Below are 24,509 nucleotides of genomic sequence, written 5' to 3'. Positions count from 1 at the left end.
TCAGGGTTTTAAAGGGTCATGAAACCCCCTGTTTCAGCACTGGTTAATTCTCACCACAGTTTTAAAAATCGCTAAAAAAGTGGGTGTGGTGCGCAGCGGAGTGGAGGGGGAAGAGGGGATACAGAAAACACACAGCTTCAGGTTCAGACAATTTTATTTCACTCTCATCGAGTTAAAAACAAATAAATGCCCAGCCATTTGCACTCTGCATCGAAAACATATGAACGTGCTTTTGCACCTCTGATAACTTTTTTAGGCTTATTCTGCAGCATTTATATAAGCCTTTTGACGAGTTGTTACGCTCACTAAGGGAATGAATTGTGTTTGTACCGAACTCTTATTACAAAGCAAAAACAAATACTCTCCTTCGATCCATGAACGTTTCCCTCAGTTAATGTACACGATCTCACAGTCTGTCATAACAAATCAACACATGCTGTTGTGAATAATTAAGCGAAGCGTCTTCTCAAAGGATAAGAACACGCAGTCTCATGAATAATTGAATAGACACTGACATGTCATTGATTACTATATGCTGCATTCAAGACACCTCGGATGTGGGATATTTCCCACCACAAACCCGGAAGTAACATCTGGATTTAGTAACATACGTATTTGGTAACATTAAAGAAATTTATGTTACTAATGATTTAGTAGCATTAAAACATTACAAGTATTTGTTAACATTAAAAGAGCGCCGTTCCATAAATTATTTCCGAGTTGAAGTAGGAAATATCCCAAATCTGAGGTGTCTCGAACGCAGCAATAATCTTTTGCCACGTCACAAATTGTGACGTCCACATTATGTAGATTTTAAACCCGGAAGATGAAAATAGCGCAAAAAAGCTTAAAATGAACAAGTTTTCTCCAACAGTTAAAATTATGGGATGCTAACATTGTCTTCTGTGATGTGCAACACAAATATCTCTTTAAACAGATTTAGACAATGCAAACCAGGGGTGAGCAAACTTTGTGACATAAAAAATAAATGACATGCAAAAGCCACATAAATATTATAGAAAAAATATAAAATATTATATTAAATTCTAATATATATTGTCTTAAAAAATAAAATATTATATCATATTATTAAAAATATTATAACAAAGATAAAACTCATTAAGCTGTCATTTATGTGTATTCATGAACTCAAAAGGTTATCTAATAATGTGGTCTAAGTTTAAATGTTAAAAAAAGAAATAGCCTACATTTTAAGACATCTTGCCATACCAGGCTATTCGAACCAAATGTATTTACTCAGTATTAGGATACGACTACTTGTTTTTTATTACAGCCCGTGATAATTAATACATTGTAAAAATGAGGCTAAAAGAAAGTCATTCCACTGCTCTACGTCTACTTCTATCATCGCTTGGATTACAGCGTCACACGCCTTCTTTTTGAATGTGATATTTCTCCAATGAGGGGGCGGAACATTTGGCAAATTACGCTACGGCACTTATATTATTGCACTGGTTGGCTATTAACTGCGAGCAGACAGAGTGTCAATCAATCCATTGGAGAATACGGCGAACATAAATAAAGAAACGAAGTTGCTTGTCAGATTTCCCTAACAATCTACTCTTTAGATAAATAATTTTGTGGGAGACTTTGAGCTTTGTAACTCAGCAGATCGTATTCCTGCACAAACAGCTACATAACACACTAAAGAAAAGGAAAACAAGAAATCGCATCATATGACCCCTTTAATATAAATATACTAAACTATAATGTAAATAAAATAATCAAATATTATATTTATATAGTTCATAATGTTGAATTCATGTTGAATCCAGATACAGATTTTTCTTAAAGACTGATATTTCAGGGTCGTTATCTCTGTGCTGTTTATACCTTTATGTGTAAAACCTTTTTAATTACCCAAAAGCAACTTCAGAGGCTTTTCCAAAAGGAAGACCTGTGTTTTTATAATGCAAGACGCTTCACTAACTTCTGAGTGAAGAGCTGGTAAATGATTAGAAGTAGCTTGATAAGCATAAGCCCTGCAGGCGATGAAATTCCACGGGTGGGACAATCACAGACAAGTGCAGGCAACGTCTGCTACATACCATAAACCTATAGCTGCCCAACAGAAAGCAGACACCTCAGACTGTGCATTTCATGCGTTGACTGTCTTGTTAATGACTCTGTGAAGTTAGAGTTGAATCTAATGCCTGAACGTTTGTTTGTGACGAAGAATGACATTGCAAACAGGCAATGGCGCTACGATGGCTATGGATTTTAGTATCATGGAGAGTAGATTGGAACCCACGCTCAAACTCATCCGGACAAGGTAGAGCTGCAAGGATTTGTGGGATTGGAAGGGCGAGATGATAAACGAGGGATGTATACTGGAAGCTGGATTACATCTATGGAAATGTCTTCCAGGAGACGTTTGATTTCAAAGAATCAGTGATAGCTTCTCACTTACACTCTTTCTATTTTTACTTCCCTCGTTTGCTGAGTGATATTCACTGATGATCTCATAGATATCGCTCTCGGGACGTCGCTGTTAGTGGCTTTGGAAAATATCGAGCCCATTTATGGTTTCTTAGAAATCGAGTAAAAGGAGATTATGAGGAGTATCGGTTTAGTGGACAAACAGATACTGGAATTGAGATGCACATAAGGAGTTTGGTTTTGGGTGCATGTTTTTATGAAAGTTCACAACTTTAATGGAAATGTACTTGATGGTGCCTCTGATCTTACTAATAGTTTACTAAACTAAACTTCTCTTCCACTATAGAGGAGGAACGACATGTTCGAGCCAACGATCGCGACTACAATGAGAGGTTCAGTTATGCTGTAAGTCTGTTAATGCCTTTTATTGTAAAATGTGTTATGGATATGACTGCTTTTTTGAAAAACAAGTAATGTCCTGCCGATGTTTTACTATTAGAACAAATCTTAATGGTTTCATAATGTGACAGCGTGTTTTTAAATTTCATTTTAAAAACTAACTCATTTGTGAAATATGACCAGAATGTATTTATGTGTGGATCATACCATTGTATGTGGATCGGTTCATATCTGAATGGATTTGCATTAATATGCAGATGGATTCATTCTGTTCATGTTTTCCCATTTGACTTTATAATATGTGTTCATTTGAAATGTCAAGTTTGGGGTCAGCAAGATTTTGTTTATTAAAAAGAATTAACAAAATTGTTCAAAAGGAGCATTAAAGACATTTATAATGTTACAGAACATTTTTATTTCAAATAAATGCTGTTCTTTTGAACTTTCTATTCATCAAAGAAAAATGTGGTAACACTTTACTTAAAGCCTTTATGTATAATGCATTATAAATGGTGTATAATGGATTATAATTATTCATAATGTGCATTGTAATACGTTATATCTTGTCGTAAATGATTATAACCAAATTTAAAATGCATAGTATCAATTGATAAGCATTATAATGTATTAACTGTGGTTACAATTATTCATGATATGCATGTAATGCATTTCAAGGCATAATTAATGCATTACAACTACTTTTATAACTACTTTTTGTACATAAAGGCTTTAAGTAAAGTGTAAGTGTTACTAAAAATGTATCAATGTCTTAAATGCATCATAGTTTCCACAAAAATATTGGGCAGCATAAGTGTTTTCAATTTTGATAATAATAATAATAATAAATGTTTCTTGAACAGCAAATCAGTATATTAGTATGATTTCTGAAGGATCGTGTGACACTGGAGATTGGAGTGATGATGCTGAAAATTTAGCTTTGCATCACAGGAATAAATTACATTTTAACATATATTCAAATAGAAAACAGATATTTTAAATTGTAATATTTCACATTATACCTGTTTTCTTTTTTTTTTGATCATATAAATACACCCTTGGTGATCATAAGAGATTTCTTTTTAAAAGCATAAAAAAAATCTTACCAGTAGTGTATAAAGCACTTTGGTCAACTTCTGTTGTTCTAAAAAAAAAACTACTTTGTATTAATTTGTCAAAGTCAGAATTATTATTATTTTTTATCTGTGTAATTCTTCCCCAGGACAATCGCATCAAGACAGCAAAATACAACGTTTTCACCTTCCTGCCCATTAACTTGTTCGAACAGTTTCAACGTTTTGCGAACGCCTACTTCCTAGTACTACTGATACTGCAGGTTTGCCAGCCTTTTAAGGTCACTTGTGAAATTACAAGATCAGTGTACTGAAGATAAATCTGGAGGATCATTTATAAGTTTGATCCTGAATAGGGATGCATCGATCCGATACTCAGTATCGGTATTGACTCCGATACGGCCATTTTCTGCGGATCGGGTATCGGTCAGACGAGACCAATCCAAATCCGATATTTTGCGTATACTATTCTGTGTTATTGTTGAGCCCCACGAAAGGCACAAAAACATTATAAAGCACCATAAAGTTTTCGTGCACTATATTTCAAGTGTTCTGAAGCTGTTCCATAGTTTAATCTGAGGTACAGATGAATATTTAAGTCTGTCATCCTCCATTCAGCAATCAAACTGCGTGTCGCGTTCGGTTACTACAGTCAAACTCTCTTCAAGAGCGCACAGTTACTGAGGTTTAAAACTGTTAAAAGAAAAGGCTTAATAAACTTACGCACAGATTTAATACACTACGCATCAATATCTCTTCCCTTTGTACTTTGAACGTTTGAGATTGTTGCAATGAAAGATTATTAACAGTCTTTCTTGTTCTGTCCTATCTATCATACTGTATGTTGCTGCCTTCATTACTGTGCTATAGATTTAAAAGAAATGTCTTTTAATTTTATAGTAGCCTATATTTTTATATATAAATGTATTTGCTTGTTTTTTCATGAATGTATTTTACAACAATTCAAAGAGCAATGTGTATAATTTCTAAATCTATAATTTCACCAGATTTAGTCCTACACTTATTCACTTCTAATTGTAAATAAAAATGTTTCACTAGGTTTTATACAATTATTGTGCACCCATGATTTTTCTAGAGTATCTTTTGCTGTATTATAAACCAAGTTTAGTTATAGTATTTTTGTCATAGATTATGATTTTATATTTTTTCATTTGTTATTTTTCATTAAAATGACGTTATCTATATGTAGTAGATTGTGTTTAACACATAAAAGAGTAACACACACAGAAGTATAGAAATTCTACAGAAATTCTAAAAAAACTGCGCTGGTATCGGATTGGATCGGTATCGGCAGATACTCAGAATTTTCAGGATCGGATCGAATCGGTTCTGAAAAAATGGTATCGATGCATCCCTAATCATGAATTTCATGGTTCCTAATTAAAAGTGACAAAAAAATCACGATCTGTGACGTCTGAAACTGAAAATGTCAATCCAAACCTTTCTTCTGTGGAACACGAGAGAAGATATTGTGAAAAATGACTTTTTTGGGCCAAAAATGACTTTGATTGTAAGGACAAAAATAGTCCAAAATATCTTTTGTATTCCACAGAAGCAAGAATAAATGATGACCAAATTATGACCTGTCGCTTTAATGTTGTACAACACTAACACTCTGTTTTGTGTTCCAGCTAATTCCAGAAATCTCCTCTCTTTCTTGGTTCACCACCATTGTGCCTTTGGTGTTGGTGTTGGCTATCACAGCTGTCAAAGATGCTACTGATGACTATGTGAGAATACTCTTGTCCTGTTGATCTTTGCGACTCTGAATACTGAGTCTACTGCTTGAAATAAACTAAGCTGATGTTTGCTGTGATTGATCTGTTTTGGATTTCAGTTCCGCCATAAAAGTGATCAACAAGTCAACACCCGGCAGTCTCAGGTACTCATCAAAGGAAAGTAAGTGCATTTATGCCACGTATCAGCATTTTCTGCTGTATCTCTCGCTGTTGAGATACAATTATTGAACTGTAAATGCTTTAAGAGATGTTTGGGAAATAAAAAATGATTTGTGACGGAACAAACACAATATGTTTCAGATTGCAGAATGAGAAATGGATGAATGTACGAGTGGGTGATATCATCAAACTTGAGAACAATCAGTTTGTTGCTGTAAGTGTTAATCTTTTCCTAATACACTATAACCAAACAGGCCAACTTTAATATAGCTAATATAATAAAAACAGTAGATATGCCAACCACAATCCAAAGAATCAAACAATATCATAAATATCAGTCCAAAGGTTATGAGCAGATTTAACCCTAATTTACAATCTAATTGTCAAAAACTACTCTGATACGGATTCATTTCAATAGGTGAAAATCACTTATATTATATTTTATTTTTATTTATTTATGTGTGTGTGTGTGTGTGTGTGTATATATTAGTGCTGTCAATCAATGAAAAAATGTAATTGCGTTAATCACAGTCATGGACTGTGATTAATCACGATTAAGGGCAAATTTAAAATACTAGGATTTACCTGTAAATGTGTTGAAATAAAGAAATGCATGACAAACTAGTTTATGGAAACAGAACCTTTCGCACCTCCGCCAGGTGTGAGACATAATCCTTATTATTCTTTTGTTTTTATTCAGCCATTATATTGGCAATAAAATGTTTACCAAGCCCCATCGCTTCAATCCCGGTATACATTTACCCAACTATTATCAAAAGTATTTCTAAATAAATACAACAAAACATTTTCTTGCGACCTTAAGTGAAGTATTATGATTAAATTCATTATGAAGAAGAATTGGACCTGTTCTGAAGGTGCATTAGAGCTAACATTAGCATCATGCTACATAAGACAATTTATGAGATAAATAGTACACTTTTACTCAGAACTCACTTTAAACCACCATCGAGTGTTTGTAATAACTTCCTTTTGAGATCACGTGGAATTTGGTCGTTTACTGTTGTTAAAATCTGCTATTTATAGTCTTTTTTATCGCTGTACAAATTAGCATTTCAGATGTACACATTCATTATTGTTATGAAAATATCCAAATCTCAAGAAAATCACATACAAACCATATCCTGTCGTAATCGTGTGTTTATTATCTAATATAAGCTATAGTGGCTGTTGTCATGTTTATTTCTGCGGTGTAAAAGCCTTAGCATGTATGCATGTAGCATGCATAGCATAATATATATATATATTGTGACTAGGGGTGGCACGGTACACAGATGTCACGGTTCGGTACGTACCTCGGTTCGGGGGTCACGGTTCGATACAATTTCGGTACAACAGGGGATAAAAAGACATCTACTTTGCTCAGTTTCTTTTATTTTGATGTGAAAATGCTAAATATTATTACATGTTATATATATAAAATCTGTTTTGTTTTCATTGTGAGTGTACACAAATAAAAGCAGACCTTTAACTACAAGCAACAGCACAAATAAAAATACAATAGAGTAAAGATACAAATAAAATAATCAATGATTTTCAGGGGGTTTTTTAGGTACAGAAATTGAAGTACAATTAAAGTAAACAAAGGTAAAACAGCATTGCATATTTGACTGTATAAATTAAAGATTACTCTTTATTAAAGTTACAAAAGCGATTCAATCAAGAGCAGTGAGTGATTTCTTTGTTGTTGCTGTTTATTTAATATTAACTGTCACTTTAAGAGAAAGCACTGATACTGTACGCCCAGCCGGCTATGTCTGCTATAGGATACTTACCAAGACGGGCATTTTGACAGAATTTTGTGTGAATCTATCCATTAAAACACAATACTTCAGAGAGAGCTTCAAATTTGCGCGCGTTCTGAGGCGCAGGTTTGTGCGCTTCTGATGAGCGCACGCACAAATCTTCTCACTGCGCGCGCGAGCTCGCGTCCTCTGGCTCTTAAATATTTGAGCTGGCAAAGCTTACATGACTTTAGTCTAAACACCGATATCAACGTGTGCTGTTCAGGTCTCACCTGTGCGCGCGCTATCAGCACCCGGGTGATGACGGAATAAATGCTCATATTCCAGCATACGGCACTCGCATTGAACAAGAGTGAATGATTTGTCCACTTATTTTTTTTTCTTTTCTTTCTCATCGCTGTTGTTATAATGTACTGGGAAGCCAGAATGCGCATCCATTAACAGAAAGATACATTAGCCGAACCCTGTTTGTTTTACGTGTTATTTATAACAAACCACATGCGTTGTCAGAATTCAGTTGAACCGCGGTCCTAGCGCGTGCCGAACCGTGTGTGGAGAACCGTGCGGTTCGGTTTTTTTTCCGCGAACCGTGCCACCCCTAATTGTGACGAGTCGGCTGCCTCCCCCCTGTCCATCATCACCACCCCGTCCCATATTCGCCGCCCTTCACCAGGCTCCCGACAGGAGTGGGTGTGTGAGAGAGGAGGGGCGCTGAAACAGCCAGGGCTGGCGGCGTGTGATGAGGCGCACCTGACGTGAATAGAGCCTCATCACCGCCGCCGTTAAATGCCGAACGCGCCTCTCCTCGTGAGACCGGTCTCTCCCCCGTGCATGCACGCTGGTGTCCTCGTGGGTCCAGGAAGGGAGCGTCGAGGAGGACTGCCGCACCCGTTAGGCGGCTGACGGGCTAGGATGCCGAGCCGCCGAGTCCCCCAGAAGTGCCGGGATCCCGAAGATGGACGAAGCCGCGCCAGAGACGCCGCCGCCACTCGCTCCCGGCCCCGAGAGGGGAGCGCGTGCGGCCACCGGACTCCGCCCCTTCCCTGGACCCTTCCCTCCTGAACACTGCCCTCCTGCACAGCCCCGCAGCACGACGAGGACACCAGATCCCCGTTTATTTTGGACACTTTTCCCCCTTTTGGACACTTTATTTTAATATATTGTTTAATAAAAACCTCTCCGAGGCTTGACGCCACGCCCACTGTGTCTGTCGTTGGCTCCTCCCGCCACAGTGGTGGAGAATGCGGGCAGGCGGAGCCTAGACAGCGCAGTTGGGCAACATCTGATGACGTCATCCCCTCTCGCTCGCAAAAAGCCGTGGAACCCGCAAGGGGACAGAGGAACGACGGGGACAGCCTCCCAGCCACCGAAGGGGTAAGTGACGTTCTTTCTATTGGTCATTTACCCTGTGGCTGGTTGAGGCTGACAACTAATACCCGGTTTCTCTGTCCCGGTTCCGGCGCGGTGCGAGAGGGAGCGTTGCCCGGAGAGGAATCCCTGCCCCGCCCACTCCGACCGCTGGAGCCTGGTTGAGGAAGGTAGCACTCCTGCGTGGGCGGCGACCCTAGGACGGGGATGTCGCTTGGGGGGGGGAATGTGACGAGTCGGCTGCCTCCCCCCTGTCCATCATCACCACCCCGTCCCATATTCGCCGCCCTTCACCAGGCTCCCGACAGGAGTGGGTGTGTGAGAGAGGAGGGGCGCTGAAACAGCCAGGGCTGGCGGCGTGTGATGAGGCGCACCTGACGTGAATAGAGCCTCATCACCGCCGCCGTTAAATGCCGAACGCGCCTCTCCTCGTGAGACCGGTCTCTCCCCCGTGCATGCACGCTGGTGTCCTCGTGGGTCCAGGAAGGGAGCGTCGAGGAGGACTGCCGCACCCGTTAGGCGGCTGACGGGCTAGGATGCCGAGCCGCCGAGTCCCCCAGAAGTGCCGGGATCCCGAAGATGGACGAAGCCGCGCCAGAGACGCCGCCGCCACTCGCTCCCGGCCCCGAGAGGGGAGCGCGTGCGGCCACCGGACTCCGCCCCTTCCCTGGACCCTTCCCTCCTGAACACTGCCCTCCTGCACAGCCCCGCAGCACGACGAGGACACCAGATCCCCGTTTATTTTGGACACTTTTCCCCCTTTTGGACACTTTATTTTAATATATTGTTTAATAAAAACCTCTCCGAGGCTTGACGCCACGCCCACTGTGTCTGTCGTTGGCTCCTCCCGCCACAATATATAATTAATTTTATTTTTTTTCTCAAATATCATTGAAAAACAATTAGGAATGTACCAGTTTTAAAATTCTGGTTGATACAGCAGGTCAATAGTTATTTTCATGGTTTACTATATATACTATATACTATTATACTATTTTGTCTACATAAATTGATAATAAAACACTAAAAAATAATAATTAAATTCAAATAAACCTTTTTTGTGTGTGTGTGTGTGTGTGTGTGTATATATATATACAGTCTAAAATCTAAGAAAGTAAATATATATATATAGATATATTATATGTATTATTATTTTTTTTTGGTGCTTTTGGCATATTTGAATTTTTTTGTCTTTTGCTTTTGTCTTTTTTTTTCTTCTTGACTTCCCCCTAGTGGGCCCTGGACCCCTGGTTGAAAGTTAAAAAGTGATTAGCAGAAATGTAATGTAAACATTTTTAGTCTTGGAGAGGTAGATCTCAAAATTGCACCAAATTTCATAAAATTTCAAAACTGCCACTGCCAACCAACCAGGAGCAGAATAAAAAAGGCATACAAACCTTGGTCCCTAAATATAACCACCATGCCATCAAATTGATACTAAAAGCATAGACAAAGCTAATCCATTGCATGGATTTTGATGAGCCCAGTATGACTAGCACTATCTGTGGAGTTTAACAGGTGTAAGCACTGTACGGTGAAGAACTATCGGGAGTAGATTCATCCAGCACATGATTTATGAGTTTTACACGACTTAGAGGGTCTCTTCTCTCTGCTGTCTACAGGCTGACCTTCTCCTCCTTTCTAGCAGTGAGCCCTATGGACTGTGCTATATCGAGACTGCAGAGCTTGATGGGTGAGAAGTTTTCTGTGAAATGTGTGGCAGTGCAAAAATCACGGGCCTCACTTCCCTTTGGACTGTTCAACATTCATTAAATTCGATTTTGTGACAGTATAGACTGACATGAGCTTCTTTCATGCTATCGACTCTTTCCTGCAGAGAGACCAACCTGAAGGTGCGCCAAGCCTTGACTGTGACCTCAGACCTCGGGGACGATGTTGCATATCTTGCAGACTTTAATGGTAAAGCTTTTCTTCAAACACACGATTAGTGCACCATCAACAGAAACGCGAGTCAACATGAGTGAACATAAACACTTATTGCATCCGTCACATTGATCAGATTGATCTGTGTGGCTTTGTCTCGCGGGGCCTCTGGTATGCTTGAGCATATCTTTCAAAGCTATCAAGGAGCGTTTGTAATGAGATTTGTAGTGTTTTCACTTGAATTCCATTAAAGTTAATGTAGAGTATAGCCGCTGCATGCTTGAAATTGGAAAAATAATGTTTTTGTCGGATGCTATGTAGAAGCACTATTGCTAGCGCTTCTATTAGGGGTTAGGGATTTGAACACACTTATCCTACATTGCTTATGCTAGACATGAATGGCCAAATTCCCTCGACTGGCCCTTGTCAATCATGGCCTCCTAATAATCCCCATCCACTTGATTGGCTCAATGACTCTCTCTCCTTTCCACCTGTAGCTGGTGTGTGGTGAGCGCACTGGCGCCGTTGTGCTGTGGCTGCTGTCGCATCATCCAAGTGGATGCTGCACACTGGTGGTGGTTGAGGAGAGACCCCCCCACATGATTGTAAAGCGCTTTGGGTGTACAGCAATACACAATAAAGCGCTATATAAATGCATCATTCATTCATTCATGAATGATCAAAATGTTCAAATTATGTGGCTTATTAGTGACGTGTTATTACTTTAGTGAGTAGACTTTAGGGCTGCACATTTAATCGAATTTCTAATCATGATAACGATTATGGATGCCACGATTACATAATCGTTCAAAGCCGCGATTACAAAAATAAATAAACAGTTAAAAATGCCCACTTGCATTATTCTGTGTGCTTAAGAGGTGTTTGCAGCGCGAGCTTTAACAAACTCAAGCACACTGGATAAAATACATTTTGTGTAACTGATAGTTGTTGTCACTGTTGTGCATGATAGATAAACGCCAAACGTGTTAAAAGCGGAACGAAATAGCGGTACTCGTTTGAACTGCCCGCCACACTGACCTTTTATGCGTTCGCCTCAAAAGAAAGCAGCGCAGCACGAGCTTAGAGCATATGCGTTTATTACAGTGACCAATCACGATCACGTGCTAAACAACACTGTGAAATCCAGTAAGAAGCACTCAAGTTCAGCACAGAGTTCTCCAGTACAAATCACGTCTCTTTATTTTAAACTAGTTTAAAGCCAAATAAATCGGAGCAGCAGAATCAGTGCAACAGCGATCCAGTTAGAAGACGTTTCAATCAACAAATCACCCAAGTTTACCATAGGTGGCAGAAAACTAGGATATTCATATTGAGTATTATTATATTATTAATATACTAAATATGTTAAAGGAGTAATGGAATATAATTACATTATTTTGTTAATTATTCTATCAGTTGATGTGGATTTGTAATTGACCGAATGTCTTTAAGCTACTGTTTTTCAATGCAAACACCATAGAAATCATATAGTTAGGCTACTTTTTTACCATGATAATGATGTGCTGTACTTTTATAAAAGATGAGGCTGTTACAGTTTTCACAATGGTACTGTCAAATGTACATCTGCATCCCAACTCAAGCTCCTGCTACTCTGAGCTCAAGCTCCTGTTCTAATGTGCATTTCTAAGAGACAAAACTTGTAATATTGCATGTTCAGTGCTACCAAATCAGGTGCTGGTGCCACTGCTCTCGTATGTTAGTCTGGAGCCCTGATAATATAAATTGTACTGTAATATGTTACTGTAATTTGAAATTTCGTCTGTTTAATTGTAAATGAAATATATAGCTTTAGTAGACCATTTTTTTATTTTGTTTTTCTTTTAGTTTTAGTATAACATTATTATACCATGCATAATTTTACCTATTTTTGTTTAAAGAAGAAACCAAACCAATGTATAGTTGACATTTGAGGCTCAATGCTATAGAAAAGCAATAAAAGTTCAGGAAGAGTGTTTTCAGCTTTTTTAAATACATATTTTATATAAACAATATGGCATGCAGCTTCAAACAATGGAATAAATCTGTTAAATCTATTAATAATCGCAATTACAATCTCAAGGGAATAATCGACAATTATGATTTTTGTCATAATCGTGCAGCCCTAGTGGACTTGCAATTTTAGCATGGGGAACGATAAAACAGACAGCAGAAAATCCCTGTAAAATATCTAAATAACAGTATATAGAGGCTTTTGGTCAACTTTTTTTGGACATAGGTTACCACTTGGAACCAGTGTTATTTAAATATTAGCTATATAAATTTATAGTAGTCTTTTCAAAAAATGAAATGAGGGTAAAATTAGCTGTATTCATTTATTTTTATTTGGTAGTTTTTGTAAAAATATTGTTATTTAGCTTTAGCTTAGTTCTATTAAAATTAATTTCAGTTAGTTTCCAAGGTAATATTTCAAATTTGTACGTTTTATTTATTTTTACATTTTTTACATTTACAGTTTTTGTAAAATTTTTACATTTAATTTATATTTTATTTCAGCTTTATTTAAATTAATGAAAATGTTTTAGTTTTAGTTAATAACAACACTGCCTGAAACACCCTAGCAACACCTTAGCAACCATCATTTTTAGTTTTATTGTTGTTGTTTGTTTCTTTTTGAATGTTTTTTATTCATTTAAAATAAAATAAATTATTTAAGTTTTAGTAATTTTAGCACTTCAACCTAGAAGTAATGGGAACCTGGTATTTCTATGTCCTTTTTTCTTGTGTCTAATAGACATGAACAAGTTCTTTGAAAAACATCTATGATCTTTGAAACATGTAGTCTTCATGCTCTATGTTGACTGTAGTTTTACTAATAATAAACATACATTTGCATAAAGCATCCATATTTAGAGTATTAAACACTTGAAAAGTATTAATTTAAGGTACATTTAGAACAGATAAAAATGTGTGATTAAGTTGCGATTAATCACGAGTTAACTCATGACTATCATCCAATTAATCGTGATTAAATATTTTAATCGATTGACAGCCCTAGTTTTATAATATATTTAAAACAGACAGTAGTTGCTACTACTATTTTTGTTGAAACGATGACCTTTCCCACACGGATAATCTGCAGCAAGTTGTTATCTGCTAGCTTTATATGCATCCGTCTTTTTGGATTGCGTACCAGTAGGCAAAAATGTCAGGGTTAACACATGTAACAATGAAGAGCCGAACACTCTTTGCTTCTGAATGAACGTCAGCTTCGTCTTTCTGTTACTTGTCTCCCAGGGGAAGTCATCTGCGAGCCACCCAACAACAAACTGGACAAGTTCACTGGGACTCTGTACTGGAAGGATAACAAGTACTCACTAGACAATGAGAAAATGCTCCTGAGAGGTTGCGTTCTCCGTAACACCGAGTGGTGTTTCGGATTGGTTATCTTCGCAGGTACGTCTCTTCAATACTCTGTTAATTGGCTTAGCAGAATGGCATTTTCATGGACGACTGATTAGCTATGTTGAGTAGTTGCTCCTCAGAGACTTCTTGAATGGCTCATCTGTAATTAACATGATGAACTAATGCACACCATTATCTGTTCTGAGATGAGTTATGTTGAGTCTTCTGGGTTTTCTGCTTCTCCGTCAGGACTTCAAACCAAGCTGATGCAAAACTGTGGGAGGACGAAGTTCAAACGGACCAGCATCGATAAACTGATGAACACCTTAGTTCTGTGGGTGAGTGTGTTAGCGGCATGCTGGGATTGATCGACATGTGGCATCTCACTTATTCATGCCGGCAGACTTTCAAAAGGGCAGTTCATTTTGTTATTGTAAAGGTTTTTGCATGTGTATTAAATATGATGCAATATTTCTTGTTTTTTCCAGATCTTTGGATTTCTCATCTGTATGGGGATCATATTGGCTATAGGAAACACTATTTGGGAGCAGAAAGTAGGCAGCAACTTTTGGGAATATCTTCAGTGGAAGGAGCTTACCATTAATGCAGTCTTTTCTGGCTTCCTGACCTTCTGGTCCTACGTTATCATCCTTAACACTGTCGTACCCATCTCACTATATGTTAGGTAGGTCAGATTACACAGTGTGTTGGCAAACTAGTTTGATTCAGGAGCCAAAATTTACATTGAACATCAAGCGGCAACCCAGTATCATTTGCTTAAAGGAGTCATCAGATGCCCATTTTCCACAAGTTGGTATGATTCTTTAGGTTCGTCTATAAAATACGTTGGTTAAAATGTCTTAATGGTAGTGTAAAACAACACCCTTTTACCTAATCAAAAACAGCTCTGTTCACAGCGATCCCTTTTGGTGCATGTCCCTTTAAATGCTAATGAGCTTCTGCTCACCCCGCCCCTCTCTTCTATGGGGTGACGAGAGACTGTAAACTTTAGTCGCATTTAGCTGCAATTAGCAGTGGAACTTGCTAACTAGCACATTATTAGGAAAGGTGATTTGCAAAGATTCATAAAAAAACTTATACTCACTTATTCTGGAGGTGAAGCTGGATCATGAATGATTCACGTGAACATAAATGTATTTAGGTAGATCAGGGGGTGCATTCCCTTCAAAAACAAAAGTAATCCTCTGCGTCTTCAGCAGCTCAGATGTCGGGAGTAAATGATGACTGCTATCCAACAACAAAACACCTCAATCGCTTAGGAGACATTCTTGTCTACCCCTGCTCTGGCGTTGAAACAGTGGCGGACTGTCAATAGTCGTGGGTGGTCGTGTGTGACGTCACTCTGCCAAGAATCTGTGAATGGCTTAATCTGAGACAGTGCTCGCGATTTGTGGGGATTTAAAAAAAAGCACTGGGTGGATTTTTATCACAGGGTGGTTGTGTACACACACTGCGAACACACATTTATGTTCAAACACCATGTAAAAGTGAATTTTGCATCTGTTGTCCCCTTTAAAAAATGTTGACAAAAATTTACCTAAAATCAAATATTGTATATGTGGTATGTATGGAAGTCCATTTCCACCACATAAAAAAAATGCTTTGGTAAATTATAATGGTAACTTAAGTCGAAAGCATGAGATAAAATGTTTTATGAATTTTTGATGTCACAATTGTGACTTTTTATGTCATAAGTTCTGCTTTTTATGTTATTATTATGACTTAACCTCTCATAATTTCAACTTTTTTATCTGATAATTATGACTTGGTGAATCAAAATTATGAGATAGTTATTATGACATAAATGTCTATTATGAAAATGTAAATTATTAGATAAAAAGTCATTATGACATTGAAAGTCATAATCATTAATTAAATTTATTATGTAATAATTATGACTTAAAGCATATTTTAGTAAGTCATAATTATGAAATAAGTCAAAATTATGAGATAAAATGTAATATGCTGACATTATGCAATATATATGACTTTATATAATAATTATGACTTTTTATTTCATAATTTCAATTTTTGACAATTTCAATCTTCATAATCGACTTTTGTCACAATTATGACTTTTATCTCATACTTTTGAATTTCTATGTAATAATTTAGACTTTTTATCTCACTATGACTTAATATGTGATAATTTTTTATATCATAATTGTGTCTGAGTGTCTCATAGTTTAAACTTTTTTTATCACTCTTTATTCTCATAATTATAATTTACCAAAGCATGATTTTTTTCTAATGTGCTTCCATTGGTTATGGGCCCCGAACTGCGAGGTAAAATGTGTTAGCCTAATTGTTAGCTTGCAGTTTTTTCATGTGTTGACTTATATATGGAGAGAAAAAATTACAGAGAACAAAAATTTTACACAACACTTTTAATGAAAAAAAAATTTTTTCACCTTGTGATTTTCTTCCACTTTGCAGTTCAGGGTTTTCATAAAACACCAAAAATATGTTTTAGTCAGTCGCATGAAACTTATTTTATTACAGTGTAGAAGTTTTGCGGCTGGGCCATAGTTACTTTATAAACTGGGACAGACGAATGTACTACAGCCGTAAGGACACTCCTGCCGAGGCACGGACCACCACCCTCAATGAGGAGCTGGGCCAGGTGGAGTTCATCTTCTCAGACAAAACAGGCACCCTCACCCAGAACATCATGGTGTTTAATAAGTGCTCCATCAATGGAAAGACCTACGGTATGCATAAACACTTCCTGTTATACATCCACACTTATAGACATGTGGGTATATTTATTGATGCCAGTCCTTTTGTTTGTCTAGGTGATGTTTATGACGATTTTGGGCATAAAGTGGATATTACAGAGGTAATGTATCCAATTGTTTTTTTTTATTATTATAATATGTAAATTTATTATAATAAATTATTATTATTATAATTTAAATAAGCATACAAATATTATTCTAAAAACTAATTTTTGTAATATTTTAGACTATAAAAATAATTCCTAAAGCAGATATTGTCCAGTCTGGTGTAGTATTTAGCAGTCACGCTTGTCTCTGACTCTTGTAGAAAACACCATGTGTAGATTTCTCCTTCAACCCACTGATGGACCGGAAATTCCGTTTCCATGACAGCAGCTTGGTCGAGGCCATCAAGCTGGAAGAGCCTCTGGTGCAGGAATTCTTCCGTCTGTTAGCACTCTGCCACACCGTCATGCCAGAAGAGAGAAATGAGGGTAAACTGGACCACAAACACCTTAATTATCTTAATATCCCAGTAGCACTTTTGTTGTAAATGCAGCAAAAGAATTTGACTAAAATACCTCTGAAATTAATTGTTCAAGGGGAGCTGGTGTATCAGGCACAATCTCCGGATGAAGGAGCCCTGGTTACTGCTGCACGCAACTTTGGCTTCGTATTTCGCTCCAGAACACCAGAAACCATCACTTTATATGAGATGGGTCAGGCGGTCACCTATCAGCTACTGGCCATCTTAGACTTCAACAATGTCCGGAAGAGAATGAGCGTTATTGGTAGGTTGGATTTTTCATCTCTTATTAGTTGTATTATGGGATATTTTAAGTATTTGCATGTCTTTTCATTTTAAACACAGTCACAGTCTAGTATTTTTTTTCATACCTTTTAATATTTCACAAAAGCTATGAATCATCCCTGACATATTTCTTTTTATGGGTCTGAATGCATAATTCATTCTTTCACATTGAGGAATCAATAGCTGTCCAGCCTGTTGAAACTGTTTTACTGTATACTTAGACATTTATAAGTAGCACTCTTATTTCCTGTCTCTTCCGCAGTGAGGAACCCAAAGGGGCAGTTAAAGCTTTACTCAAAAGGAGCCGACACAATACTCTTCGACAGGCTGGACCCGTCTAATGAAGAACTTATGTTTACTACCTCAGAGCACCTTAATGTAAGTCTCTATTGCTAAGCCATCCTTCCCTTTCTGGGGTAAAACCATTTTGAAAATATAATGTTATTTGGACACAGTACCATTGTAAAACCATGTTGTTTGGCATTTACCATGGAAATATCACATGTACTGTGGTAAAACTATTTAATTTAGATGCAGTGTCATGATAAATCTATGTTGTTTGACATTTATCATGGTAATACTACATTTTTGGATGTGAAAGCATGGAAAGACTATGTTTTAGGCATTTACCAAGTTAATACCATGGTTTTGTGCTAAATAATGTGGTACTATCATGTTATTTGGATGCAGCACCATGGTAGACCATGTTTTTTATTACTCATGTACTGTATTAATACAATGTTATTTGGTTGCTTTACCATGGTAAAACTGTTATTTGGCATTTACCATAATAATACCATCTTATGAATGTGATAACATGGAAAGACATTAACCGTGGCAATACAATTGTATTTGGGCATATACTGTAGTAATACCGTGATGTAGTCGTGTGGTAAAATAATGGTAATATAATGTTATTTGGATGATATACCATGGTAAGATCATGTCTAGGGCATTAGCTTGATGCAACACCATGCTAATACCATGTTTTAGGCATTAAAAATTATTTTAATGCATTACCATGGTAAAAACCATTTTGTTGGGCATTCACCATGGTGTTTAGATGTGATACCATGGTAAGACCATGTTGTGGGGCATTTACAATGGTAATACCAAGTTTTTTTGGGCATATGGTACCATGTTATTTACCATGGTAATATTGTATTTGGATGCAGTACCATGGTAAATCCATGTTGTTGGACACTTACCATAGTAAAACCATGGTATTTTAATACAATAGCATAGCAAACCCTTGTTTTTGGGCCTTTATCATAATAATGCCATGCTTTTTTTTTACCTTTTTTCATGATATTCTATGTACTTTTTGGAGTTTGATGTAAACCTTGGTACATGCCCGCTTTGGCCTAATTCAGGGGGCTATTTCATAAAACAAGTTTACCAAATAAGCCACGTTTATTTCAGTTAGTCTGACTTTTTGTCACTTGATTTGGTTCAAAATAAGTCAGACTAACTGAAATAAGCCTGGCTTATTTGGTAAACTTGTTTTATGAAACAACCCCCTGGTGTCAATTAAAACCTAAAAAATGATAATACTTCTAACCAAATCCAGATCATAAGCTTCAAATATGTAGGTTCTTGTTTTTTTCATTCTGTTTGTTACTTCACTCAGTGTCTTACTTATTGAAGCACTTGAGAATTGTGACACTTAGAGATGAAGACACGCACCGTTTCACATGACAAATTACAGCAAACGCACACCGTGAGTGTCAGAGCGGCACAAACAAGTCTCATTTTCTCCTCCGCTAAAACCTTGAGATGGGCTTTATTTTATTCAGATTAATTCCATTAAGGTTCTTGTAGACGTTTCAGATGGAAAATACTTTATACTAACACATTTGCTGGCTCCAAACAGTGTGATTCATTAATGTCCTTGCCAGCACATTATACAGCTACTTCAACAAAGGTACATCTATTACGAACACCAGGAGATTTTCCTCAGAAAATGTGAAAATGCCGTTTTTAGCTATGAATATAATCAGTGAAATCAACCGCTCAAACCACATTCAAAGAAAGAATAACGCATCAGACGAGGCTATTGTCTTCAATGGTCGGTCTAAAAGCAGCTCATAGGCTGTACTTATTATGAGACGATGTCTATCATTCATGTCTCATTTACGGCTTTCTGTGGTTCCTCAAAGAGCAATCAGACTGACGTCACTGAAGAAGCTATGTTAGCGGGGTATAAATAGCATGCTTTTAGAAGCTTATGGATAAAGACTGCAAACAGGAAGTAGATGCTCTCACTGATTAGATCAAAGAACTGTGTAGCACTGAAGAAATATTTACAGCACTGACTGGGTTTCAATTTTCACGGCGAGAGATAAATGAATTTCCACTGTTTCTGTGTGGCAGGAGTTCGCCGGGGAGGGTTTGAGAACATTAGTGCTGGCGTACAAAGACCTGGATGACGACTTGTTTGACGAATGGATAAAGAAACTGCTGTTTGCCAGCACGACACTGGAGAACAGAGAAGAAAAACTCGGGGCTCTGTATGAAGAAATAGAGCAGGACATGATGGTAAATGTGACTGGGAAAATGACTTGGCATTGATGGTTTCATGAAGAACCTTTAACATCCATGGAACCTTTAGGTTCTTTATAGTTAAAAAAAGGTTCTTTAGATTATTAAAATGTTCTTCACACTAAGAAAACAATGGTTCTTTTAAGAACTGATGACTGAATGATCAACCAAAACCAATGGTTCCTCTATGGCAGTGGTCCCAACCTTTTTTTTAACTCACGGCCCACACATCCAAACACATATGTTTGGCTCAGGCAGGTAAAATCTCATTTTCACCAATTGTGTGAGGTTTTCCAGCCTTTGCAACATAAGATCCACTCTTAAACTGTGTCCTAACCAGATTTGACAAGATTCCAACGACAAACAATTTGGCTGTGTCCACACCAGACGCGAAGCAACAACACGACGCGTCAGAAGCGCAGAAGCTCACTACACTCCCAACGAAATGGACCCGAGCTGTACCCGAGATTATCATTGTTATAGTTTGTATGCTGTTATTCCAGCTACGACGTCGCATATATAGAACAAATCAAAGACAATTCAAACGCAAGTTTTGAGCAGTGTAGAGTAGTGCTTGTTGTTTCTCCGATCACAAATGCAGACATGGTAAAGTTTACAAAAAAGACAGTATAAGTCATTATATTCAGTAATTATGTCCCCACTAGATGCAACAAATGCCTCGTTTATAATGGGTTTTATTGTTTTTGTGTCGTCGCGCTGGAACACGCCATCACAATACGGTAAGGGGACGTAACATTTCCGTCTCACGCTTGAGGTATTCGGCCAATCACAACGCACTGGATAGCTGGCCAATCAGAGCGCACCTCGCTTCTCAGAACGATGAACTTTGTAAAAAAAAAAACGACGTGTTTCAGAAAGGCAGGGCATAGATGAGCAACAATAATGTACAGTATGTGGAAAATAATGTTTTTTTAACCTAAAACCGCATAAACACATTGCATTACACCAAATACACAAAATAATGTTTTTTTAGCAATGTCATATGACCCCTTTAAAATAGAAACGCCATCACGTCTGGTTAGGACAAAAACTCAGATTAAAATGGAAACATTACCTTTTATTGTGTCCCGTGGCATTGCATGTAACTAGGACACGGTGCTACTGTTGTCGTTGCCAGAGAATGTAATTTAAAATGGTTTTTTCCTGCTTTGGTACTCTTTAAGTTTGTTTTCAAAAAACTTAGTAGGCTTGGATGCATATTTGCTTTAGTTTGTTCCGTTTCACAGCTTCATTTGACAAGACTTGTGAGCATACAACAGAGAGCGGTAACTGTTCTTCTCTGCTCCCACACATGTGAAACCTAGAGCTAGTCACTACTGTAATTTCCTTCGTTTAGGTTTATTTTGAGTCTTTTCAGAGTCAGGCTTACTTGTAGATGACGAAACGTCTGTATTTATCCTTTTCAGCGATGCCATTGACAACCATTTATCCATGTTTAAATTTGTTGTAGCATGTATGCAGCAAAAATATGCTAGATAAATTGGCGGATTGTTATTAAACAAATCAGCGAGCTCGAATAGTGAACGCATAGTAACGTTTTATTATTTGTCATAGTTTATTATTTATTTCTTGTTATCGAATTATATATTAAATTGTGATATTTAATTATGACTTGACGTATATTAACAATATAATTATTTCTATTAATAATAATTGTTGGCCCCCCTGCAATACCGTTGCGGGGGGTTACAGGAAATGTTAAATTTTTATTTTTGAAACAAACATGTCTCTCATTTTCCTGAAGCTGCTTGGTGCTACAGCCATAGAGGACAAACTTCAGGAAGGAGTTCCAGAGACTATTGCCTGTCTGACCTTGGCCAACATCAAGATCTGGGTGCTCACCGGGGACAAGCTAGGTAACCAGTGCTAATGAGAACATGTAGGATTGATTGAAGACTGCTCAATCTTAATTGAGACACTTTCTAACTTTCTCACACAACATAATGAAGAATCGTTCTTGTTGTGGTTGCAGAGACGGCAATGAACATCGGCTACTCCTGTAACATGCTCAGAGACGACATGAACGAGGTGTTTATAATCTCAGGTCACACCATGCTTGAGGTTCAACAGGAGCTCAGGTGACATTTCACTGTCTAGTTCACTCATAAATCCAAATATTCAGACAAATTTGTATTCAGAGATTCACCAAAAAATTTAATTGCTGTGTTTTGTCACTTTGAATGGAGCCATTATTTGAGATTTTAAAATAAAATGTCTTTTTCTGTTGCTTTGTGCACAGGATGGCTAAAGAGAGAATCATGGGACCTGGCAAAGACAAATTCAGCAGTGGCCTTGACATGGAAAAGACAGAAATGTACTCGAGTGACTCTGTCTTTGAAGAGACCATCATCGCAGAGTACGCTTTAATCATTAACGGACACAGTCTGGTAAGGGCTTCAGTCTGAATCCTAAAGAGAATTTGACATAATTACTGCCTTAATAATGTGGCGCTGAGCTCCTAACAATGGTCATTCTGTTCAAACAGAACATTCAGTTAAGTGTTATCCTTAAAAATGGGTTTTTTTAAGGTAGAGAGTGCCTGAAATTGGTTTTGCTTGGATAAATGTGTCAATGACATCAATTCAAAGCTCTAACAAATGAACATAATTGAAAGAATTCTGCCAACACATGCTGAGAGTGTATAGATGGCACTGAATGTGAGGTTTGTGTGTTGTTATTTGAAGGCTCATGCCCTGGAGGCAGACCTGGAGCAGATCCTGGTGGATGTGGCGTGTCTGTGTAAGACGGTCATCTGCTGTCGGGTCACTCCGCTGCAGAAAGCTCTGGTGGTTGAGCTCATAAAGAGACACAAGAAAGCCGTCACTCTCGCCATCGGAGACGGAGCCAATGACGTCAGTATGATCAAGAGTAAGACACGACCAATGACCTGCTAATCAATGCCAAATTATCTGTCTATCCATCCATTCATCATATCTGTCTATCTAACTATCTTTCTGTCAGTCTATCTTTGGCTATCTATCTATCTGTTTATTTCGTGTATATCTATCTATCTATCTATCTATCTATCTATCTATCTATCTATCTATCTATCTATCTATCTATCTATCTATCTATCTATCTATCTATCTATCTATCTATCTATCTATCTATCTATCAATTCAATTCAATTCAATTCATTGTTGCTTTACTGGCATGACTGTAAAAAATACAATACTGCCAAAGCTTGAAATATATATATAGAGAAATATAATAACAATGAAACTATCAAAATAATAGAATAAAAACATTATAACAATATAAACTTAAATAGACAGTGTAACAAATAAGAACTTGTGTGAACATTTCATACCACAGTGTTTAACATATAAACACACACAGGCTGAGGGTCACTGGTAGACAGTAGGGAGGTCAGACATAATACACATATTACACACATTATGTACATTCACCTGCTGTCTCTCAGGCTGTGGCACGTCCACACGTATCTCTCAGCCAGTGTTGCTGTCTGTCCCTCTCCTAGTATTATCTTTAATTGTTCCTCTTCAGTCATGGCTGTAAAGTTCTTTATGATGTTTGTGAATTTGTTGATTGTATAAGTCTTTGATTGGTTTAAATTGGTAACATTGAAGTAGGAAGTGTGTCTCTGTCTCGATCTATCCTGTCTCAGTTAGTCAGGTTAGTAAGTCTCAGAACCAGATGACTGAGTGGACTCTTTTCAGGGTTCAGTTCTTGGGTTTGTAGTGCTTTAAAATGTAGCGATTCTGTGGGACTTGATTTTAGATGCATCCAGAATTTGAGGGATCTTTTTTGTATATTTATAATCAATGGGACTCGGCCTAATTCTGCCCTACATGCATTATTGGGTGTTCTCCTTTGTAATTTTATAATCATTTTGCAGAATTCTGTCTGTGTGTAGGGCTTCTGTTGGATGCCTGTCCCATCTAGTGTAGCTCTGATCACTGAGTGGACCCCAAACCTCACTTCCATACAGTGCTATGGGCTGCATTACACTATCAAAGATTTTACACCAAATTGGAAGCGGTATTTCAATATTTTGGATTTTTTTCTTGATTGCGTATAGAGCTTTTCGAGCTTTATCTTTGAAAGCATTCACTGCCATACAGAAACCCTCCGATGCAGTGATGATCAGGCCGAGGTAAGTGTACTGCATCGTGTGTGTTTCTGACATCTGGGCTTTTCCTGAAAGACCATAATCTTGGTCTTTTTGAGGTTTACTGCCAGGGCCCAGTTCTGGCAGTAGTTCTCCAGCA

The 24,509-nt window shown here is 37.7% G+C and overlaps 1 protein-coding gene across 1 annotated transcript in view; it reads left to right on the top strand.

Moving 5' to 3' along the window:
- atp8b4 (ATPase phospholipid transporting 8B4) overlaps positions 1-24,509 on the top strand; it is a 46,462-nt gene that overhangs the window by 11,674 nt on the left and 10,279 nt on the right. The window contains exons 3-22 of the mRNA XM_079411655.1: positions 2,747-2,805; positions 4,019-4,132; positions 5,522-5,620; positions 5,728-5,789; positions 5,930-6,002; positions 10,542-10,612; positions 10,757-10,839; positions 14,059-14,217; positions 14,416-14,504; positions 14,655-14,851; positions 16,690-16,898; positions 16,983-17,026; positions 17,233-17,398; positions 17,507-17,695; positions 17,978-18,093; positions 20,089-20,253; positions 22,022-22,133; positions 22,250-22,355; positions 22,517-22,664; positions 22,962-23,145. Of these exons, the coding sequence (XP_079267781.1) occupies positions 2,747-2,805; positions 4,019-4,132; positions 5,522-5,620; positions 5,728-5,789; positions 5,930-6,002; positions 10,542-10,612; positions 10,757-10,839; positions 14,059-14,217; positions 14,416-14,504; positions 14,655-14,851; positions 16,690-16,898; positions 16,983-17,026; positions 17,233-17,398; positions 17,507-17,695; positions 17,978-18,093; positions 20,089-20,253; positions 22,022-22,133; positions 22,250-22,355; positions 22,517-22,664; positions 22,962-23,145 (2,445 nt within the window). The remainder of the gene's footprint in view (positions 1-2,746; positions 2,806-4,018; positions 4,133-5,521; positions 5,621-5,727; positions 5,790-5,929; positions 6,003-10,541; positions 10,613-10,756; positions 10,840-14,058; positions 14,218-14,415; positions 14,505-14,654; positions 14,852-16,689; positions 16,899-16,982; positions 17,027-17,232; positions 17,399-17,506; positions 17,696-17,977; positions 18,094-20,088; positions 20,254-22,021; positions 22,134-22,249; positions 22,356-22,516; positions 22,665-22,961; positions 23,146-24,509) is intronic.

The sequence above is a fragment of the Barbus barbus genome (genome assembly GCF_936440315.1).
Source record: "Barbus barbus genome assembly, chromosome: 48".
Lineage (NCBI taxonomy): Eukaryota > Metazoa > Chordata > Actinopteri > Cypriniformes > Cyprinidae > Barbus > Barbus barbus.
This window is presented reverse-complemented; position numbering and strand designations above follow the sequence as displayed.